The sequence below is a fragment of the Apium graveolens genome, chromosome 10 (assembly GCF_009905375.1).
Source record: "Apium graveolens cultivar Ventura chromosome 10, ASM990537v1, whole genome shotgun sequence".
NCBI lineage: Eukaryota > Viridiplantae > Streptophyta > Magnoliopsida > Apiales > Apiaceae > Apium > Apium graveolens.
In genome coordinates, this window is record NC_133656.1 from 63,596,500 (window position 1) to 63,604,809 (window position 8,310).

Genomic DNA, 8,310 nt, shown 5'->3' on the forward strand with positions numbered 1-8,310 from the left:
GGACAAATTCAAAAGGAAGTATCCGGATTTTGTTGTTGATTCTCGAGGACAAGAATAATTTCAAGGGATGGGGATTGTCATGATTGGCGGTAGAAAGATTCTGATTTAAATACGAAACGTTGTCGTTTTGGCTGTGATATAAATTATTATTGGTCGTACTCTTATTGTTTTAGTGGCTGTATTGATAAAATGAGTAAGGGACAGGTGGCATAATACCTAATAGTCCCAAACTTACTATGTAATCCCCAAAACACCGGTATTCTTATTATGAAATGAATCCCAATTTATTGTTTTCATGTCTTTTACTTTATTGCATTTCTTGGTCACCAAGGTGACATACACTTTTACACAATTAAGTACAAGTTTTTTATAAAAATAACATCTTCATTCTTTCGAAAGGGTAATACTCTATTTGCCATATTCTGTGATATACACCGCTACATGATATACACGCGTTTTGTTGGTTGGTTGTTACATAATAAAACTCTTTGTTGACATTAGCATTTTAGCGAGGACCTCGTTATGTAAAATTTAAGTGAAAATGGTTATATATTATAAGATAATGTTTATCTCATTCTTTTTTGTCGAATATAATATAAATTATAATTAGTAAACTTTTTTTCTTAAGAATTATTAAAAATTATATCCCATCTATATGTGGCGTAAAGAAGCTAATGTGTAAGGTTCAAGGGTAAAATCGTTATTTTATGAATTGTATTATTAAACGAATAGGTCAAGGTTCAATTCCTGACGAGTATAAACAATATTAATTAATTCAATGATATTGATAATTTAGGAAAAAAATTATAAAGATTTTAAAAAATAAATAAAATGAGAAAATAAATTTATATAGACAATTTATAAAACATCCCGCACATTACAAGAGTACAAAACTAGTGATTCATAATAGTTTTAAATGATTCAACCTTAAAATCGAATTTTATCAAAAATATTTAAACATTAAAAACAATTTTTTACATTTTTAAAGAAATCATAGATAGTTATTAATATACTGCATTAGAATCAAATTTGTTTAAAACATAATTTTAGATTATTATTGAAATTCCCCGGGAGTAGAATCAGAAATACTCCATTAGAGGGGTCATTCTGTAACAGTTGCCTACATTTGTTTTGTTTTTTGTAATAAGTTGGCATCTAATTAGGATTGATCCGGCAAAAAAGAATGATTGAAGGAATATGATGCAGGAAATGAAAACTTAAACAAAAAGAAAACAGACCATTAAACTCCTTTCACGAAAAGTCGTCCAACTGATAATTTTGATATTTTTTTTTTTGAATTGACAGCAGAGCATTTCACTATTGAAGTGTCGGACTGTTGTAGCATTCCAGATAATATAGTCTTAACAGTTAACACCACCAATGACAGTTAACACCACCAATGATCAAGTAAGATAGTTTAAATCACATGTCCAAAGCCAAGCAAAATAAGCACTACTTTCTAATCATCTCTTGTGCTTAAAAGTTATGGAGTTTCTTTGACTGCTTTGAGTAGAACTCATTCTTGATAAGATTTGCTCTCAGTAGCATGGCCTTGACATCTCGATCAAATTCATTACCAGTCTGCAGCACGCGCTGGAATGTGGCATTCCTTTGATCAGCATGTCGGGCATACAGGATTTTGTTGTGCGAATCTATACGAGCCTGCAAGAGTCATAAATGGAAGCATATAAAAGCAATTAATAATAGCAGATTATAATGTTTAGTATTCAACAGAACAAACCACCATCTACTATTGGTGAGATCGAGTAAAAAACTGCATGAAGAACATTCGTTATATAGCTTCCATGGTTTGTCATTAAAGTTTCCACCAATTGTCAGTGAAAGCATATATTATTATTATCTGACATAATCTTTAGCCAAGCTAACTACAAGTTACATGAACCATAAACAAAAAGGAAATAGGTGGGGTACACTGTGCATAACAAACCTGTATCTGGTTTTCTGTTATCAGAGATTCAAGTTCTTTCTCTAACCCCGCCACAGTGGTTTTGAAAGCATCAGCCATCATGCGCATATCAACAGATACAAATGGATGAGTATACTGTATCAGAGCTTTGCTACGAATTTGGTCATACAGCGTATCAACATGATCATGCAGGTGTATGTCAAGCAACAGATTTGATTTCAAGCTCCCAAGGTAGTCCAAGCATGAAGCATAATGACTAAAACCAGGTAAAATGAAATCAGGTCAGCTGGACAACCTAAAAAACTGTATGGTAACTGGTTACAAATCCTGAACAATTTCCCCCCCCCCCCTAAAATTGAGCTCAGCTACATAAATTTGTTTTAAAACAAAGAGCGTAAGCACAACTCCAATGAGGTTGGCTAAATTCGTTGGCTATATTGATTTCCTATAACGATTGGTTAAAATATATACAACAAAAAAGTTATACAACTCCAATGATATTGGCTCTAAATATTGGATATATCTTTCTTGCTACCAGCTTTAGAGATAGGCCAAATATAGCCATCCACAAGAGATAATCTAAATTTTTGGCTAAGAGTTTTCTTTTACATAATACCATTGGAGTGCACCAATTGCTAAAAATTGTGCCACATAGGATATATTGCTAAGAGGTCTACCCCATTGAAGATGCTCTAAACACTAGTATGAAGTCTATTATATTTGACCAATAACAATAATTTAAGAATGACAAACAAAATTAAGTCCACAGAGTCTGAAGCAGCGGATTTGCTATTACACGCCTAAACATACAGAACAAGGCAATAACTTCTGACAAAACAAATGCCTCTTGCAAATTTATGGTTTCCAGATTTTAGCACAAGTCCATGAACTCTAATGCAAGATGGGAAAGAAAATCAAAAAATTGAAACAGGCCTGCCATTGCAGGCTGGTCTAAGCTTGAAAGATTTACCTTGAATAAAAATCATGAATAAGTTCCCTAACTTCAGGCACCAACTCAAGAAAGTTCCGAAAATTTATGTTGTCGATGACCTTGGCCTGGAAAAGGGAACACCCAATTATAATTATATGACCACTTCCAAATACTGTTAAATAGTAATTATGTGGTAAACATATTGTACTTGCCTTCAGCTCAGCTCTGTCAAAACTTGCAAGTGCACACAGACCACCATATGTGGCAACATCTTGAGCAGCTATGACTTCAGAATAATTATTTCCCAACTCTGGATGTGTTTCCAAGAACTGCAATTACAGAAGGCAAGCATCAAGCAACATTCACCAATAAAAAAATAAGAATATACTTTACATTGTATTGATTACCATTCACCACAATGAAATCCGGAAAAAAGTCACATGAAGAATACAGCATAAGCACGTGCAAAGAGAGGCCGACTAACCTCAAGAACCAAAACAAACACTACTAATGCGCTACTTTGACTTATAGTTTTATTTGTACAAAACATAAGATTAAAATATAGAAGGCACCCTACTTCGTGATGCAATTACCTTTATTTTCCTACTGATTTGATCATTTTTCCGGACTAAAGACATGTCTATGACTATATGTTTGCTTCAGCAAAAAAAAAAAAAGATGTGCTCTACTTTCTATTTTTAGGTACTGATAAATCGAGAAGTCCGCATAAATATCACGAACCTTTCTAACAGAGAGACATAAAAGATAAAGAATGAAAGTAATGTATAGTGGCAAAGTGTGGTTCCCATGGAAAAGGGAGCAAGACAATGATTAGCCCATGCTTTGCTGTGAAACGGGGCAGATCTATTACTACCCTTTCATTTTAGCATGCCATGGGAGAGAGGAAACATAACCAAAACTGGCAGCAAATGATTCTGTATGAGCACTTTTAATCAGGGCAAGCTCTTTCCAAGGTAAAACAACTCCTAAAACATTTCAATTCAACTACTATAGAGTAACATCAAAGGCTCAAGTTCATCCACGTAGACGAGTAGCTAGTCATTTGCACCTATCTCCAGTTTTTAAGTTCATAAGGTCATACATATGAGTCTCTCTTTGTCGTATTGTCATCAGAAAAATTATACCGAATCTTACCTTTAAGAATTACCGTGAACAACTTGATTCAACTAGATATCATTATTACATTCCATTTTGTTCCCTCTTTGTGACACCTTCAATGACATGTAACTATGAGGCTGACATATAATAAATAATTTTTCACTTGCTCTCACAGTATTGAAATGGACCTCACAAATGAACTACACACCAATCTTAGATAAAAGATGTCACTACTCTTCTCACAATTATGTACCTTATCTTCATATGCCAACTGTCATCATTTCAACTGGCATTGCACTTATATAAAGGTAACTTAGATGTGCAGTAGATTATACAAAGAAGCTCAACAGAAGAAGAAAGAGATGACAAGATGATAATTATTAGGAGTGAGCAACAAAAATCGATAAATATTGGAATCACATTCACCTTTGGTGGATGGATTTGTAGGAAAAGACGTCCAAAACAAATAAACTTACAAGTACGCAGAAGAGACCTCTATGAATTTATATCTAGTGATCACAGTTTATATCTGAACTTAGGTGGTTTAATTCCATCCAAAGAAGTAAATGAATTTCAAAATAAATTTGAGCCTCAGATTCTATTAGCTTTCCTAAAATGTGGATAGATTAATCATATTCGTCATATGACTCACATATGAATCGAAATGGCAATTAAGCAGGCAAACAAAACTAGTATTCTTTTAATACCAACGTATGTTACTCAGACTCGGTCAGTCGGGTCTGGAGAGTCAGACACGACACAAATCCGAGTTTCGCGTGCAGGAATTTTAAAAAATTAAAAAAACCGCAACACTGTCCAAATTGGACACGGATAACAGGACATGGCACTTTTTATATAGTGAGATTAAAAAAAGAAGAATGAGAATTTTGTAAAACTATCTATTTATTTATATATTAATATTATAAATTCATAAAATTTAATAATTGTTATCTATATTTCATTATAGTGGATAACAATACTATTTAAAATTAATTTTCAAAGGTACAGCCAGAAAATGAGTTTGATACAGCTGGCTCCCATTAATTAAAAAACAATGAATAAATGGACGTGGACCATATCCTGTCCAGATTCATTCTTCATATATTATTCCTGTAACAACTGTGTGTAAAGTTTGACTATGTCTTCCCCCGATCCTCCGTCTTCCCCCGACCCTTTGTTTTGTTTTCACCCACTACTGTCCCCTTTTTAAAATATACATACAACTATAGATACATATCTCGAAAAATATCTGCAAACACACATATCGCTGGTAGGTCTGCAATTATTATCCTCAGCCAAAAAATATTTCTCCGGCGAACTTTAATTTTTCAGGCTAGGACAAGGATCCGATTTGATGACCAAGAATCCGGTACGGATTCCGCGTCGTGTCCCCTGTCATTTCGACATGGGTACGGCCGACAGAATTGCCCGAATCGGAGTAACTTAGATACCAACAACGTAAACTTTTATTTTAGAAATTAATAACCGTAAAAATTATAAGAAAGTGATGAACGGAAGACATGTCATACCATCCGAGCAGCGAGCTTGTACTTCTTAGCTTCCAGATGAGCCAATCCAGCAGCACATCGAAGTTTGGCAGCTACAATAGGTTCCACGGCTTCTTGGCTTTGCTCTGCTTTGCTGACATAGCTTGTAACATGAGTGAACTGGCCCATTTCAATGCTGACTAAAATTGCATTTAAACACATGTGAATAATATGTTTTGATGTAGTGCAATAGTCACGAGTCCGAACATAATTCTTAAATGCATCCCCTAGTGCTCCGTGAGCATAGTAAAAATCTCCGAAATCATTGTATCCCATCCTTATGCTTTCTTTAATTAAATTTGTCTGAATAAGACGAAAACACAAGTTATTAATCACTAAAAGTATAGAAATCATTCATGAGAGTAATTCAGAAATAGAAAAATAAACAAAGGGTAGCAAATTCATATCTACAACTCCACTGCCAAGATGGTAATTCATAGTCACAAGTACTTAAGGAATAGCAAAAAAACAAAACCCCAAATAATAAACTCTTTAAATCCCAACAATAAAACAAATCCCAAATAATTAACTTCAGAAAACCCTACAATCAGTTATCACAAACATACATCAAATAAATTAACTCTAATTTAGAAATTCCAAATAATACACAACTAAATTACTAATAAATATATTTCAGAAATCCTTACGATAGATGATATATCAAAATCTAAAAAATCCTAATCAGTTAACATCCAAAGAATCTAAATAACCCTGATCAACAAACGCTAATAATCAAATTCCCTAAACATAACAACAAACAACCTCTCCTACAGCCCAACCCCCCAACCACCCCACATCAGGCGGAAACACACATATAATGCCGGAATCTCAATAAACCCTTACCAATAAAATTTACAGAACCCTGATTAAAATATACCAAAACCCCTAATAATCAAGTTCATCAAATTCAAACACCCATAAACATGCATTAATACACTTCACCCAAATAATCGAATTAATAATAATCTATAAACCCATATTTAGACCAATTTAAACAATTCCTAATTATCAAACTCAAAAATAAGAAATTCATAACACCTAAAATTTAAACACTCAAAACTCCACACGAACAAAACACATAAAAAATCTATAACTGTAACACACCCCACCAACCGACTACCAAAGAAGTAATATCAATAGTTCGGTTTTAATAGTACAACACCAGCACCAATTTTAGAAACCTGAATTTAACACACTCAAAAGCACACATATACACATGGAAAAATATAGAATTCAAACATCTAACATCTCCAATCAACCCACCAGAAAACCTGTAATAATACTAGTTTAGTATAGTACACTATACATACCCGATAAGCATTAAGTTAAAAAACCTAAGACTAAACCACTAAAACCACACATATACGCAATATATAAAACCTACAAAAGACGTAATAACAGTTTCATTATAATATTTATAAATGTACAATGTACAGACAATAAGCATTAAATTCAGAAACGTAAAATTAAACCACACACGCACATATAAAAACCACCAGAAAGACACACAATAACAGTTCAATCATAATATTACACTTAACAGTATATACCCGGTAAGCATTAAGTTGACAAAACCTAAAATTGAACCGAACATAAAAAACACCAGAAAACCTAACAGTTCAATTATCAGGATAAACTTCAGAAATCCTAAGAATAAACCATACATATAAAAACACTAATAACAGTACAATCATAATAGTACAATTAACGATATATATATATGATAAGCATTAAGTTGACAAAACCAAAGATTAAACGACATAAATATATATTTTTTTAAAAAACAACCCAAAACAAGAGATAAACAGTTGAATGATAAAATAGTAAAGTAAATAATACCCGATAGGCGTTAAGTTCATTCTCAAGCTTATCCTTCCTAGCATCGGCTTTGCGGTCCACAACATCAGACCAATCCGGGTCGGGTCCATACGCATCACCCAATCTGCCAGCAATCTTACTAACAACTTCCCTAAACAACTGCGTATTCTCGCCTTTCTTAACTTCATCATACGCCATTCTCAGGGCTTCTAATTGCATCGAAACCACGTCGCACCGCTCAGCGATGAACAGGAGACGCGTGATTTTGGTGCGCCCACTGTATAGAGAAGAGTAGGACTCCACGTCGAGGACAGAATCGGGGTTTGTGATTGGCCTGTGAGGGGCTGCTGTGTCACCGTTGGGTGTGTTTAGCGTCTCCGGTTCTGGTTCCATTGTTTTTTGAGGGTTTAGATTGTGAAGGAAGAGTGACGGAGTTTTGTGCTGCTGCTGTTGCTGTGTGTTTTTTGGGTTCTTTTTTTTTAATATAAGAGGGTTTGGACTTTGGAGGATATTTTACGGAAAACTTCAAATTTATTTTCAATGATATTGTATATTTAAAATATTTTACTACAAATCCATGATTCTAGACACGTAATAAGAGTCATGTCGCTTATATGCGGTTTACTTTGGTTCACGTGATTTGCAAGCTATTGCGTGAGCCCGTAAGGGTTACTTACGATAAAAAAAACACGTCAATAATATATTATATTTTTAAAAAATTTATAATAAATGTTACTATTAACTAATTATAAATCTTTTTAATATTGTAATCTCATAAAATGGTTTTGTATCGATGTGTTCACCTAATTCAACAAAAGTCTTAAATAAATTGCGGTAAAAAACACGTACTCTTTTTAAAATATTATGTTATTATAATATAGTATCCTGTAACCCGTGCGATCCACGGATTGATTTTAACACTCGAATAATTTTTAATAATGTATTTTATCTTAAAAATTTTAATATGT

At 33.5% G+C, this 8,310-nt stretch overlaps 1 protein-coding gene across 1 annotated transcript; it reads right to left on the reverse strand.

Annotated features, from left to right (window-relative positions):
* Positions 1-1,210: 1,210 nt before the first annotated feature.
* On the reverse strand, positions 1,211-7,834 carry LOC141691108 (COP9 signalosome complex subunit 1). Its single transcript, XM_074495851.1, has 6 exons — positions 7,364-7,834; positions 5,507-5,827; positions 3,071-3,187; positions 2,898-2,983; positions 1,949-2,183; positions 1,211-1,662 (listed from the first exon to the last, which is right to left on the reverse strand). The coding sequence occupies exons 1-6, from the start codon at positions 7,733-7,735 to the stop codon at positions 1,477-1,479; spliced, it is 1,317 nt and encodes a 438-aa protein (XP_074351952.1). The 5' UTR covers positions 7,736-7,834; the 3' UTR covers positions 1,211-1,476.
* Between the last annotated feature and the right edge of the window lie 476 nt (positions 7,835-8,310).

Excerpts from the sequence above, each read along its gene's own strand:
- LOC141691108 (XM_074495851.1), bottom strand. The coding sequence starts at position 7,735 with ATGGAACCAGAACCGGAGACGCTAAACACACCCAACGGTGACACAGCA. Across the intron at positions 3,188-5,506 it reads ACAAGCTCGCTGCTCGGATG|TTCTTGGAAACACATCCAGA; the intron begins GTATGACATGTC and ends CTGTAATTGCAG. Across the intron at positions 2,184-2,897 it reads ATTCATGATTTTTATTCAAG|TCATTATGCTTCATGCTTGG; the intron begins GTAAATCTTTCA and ends ACCTGGTTTTAG.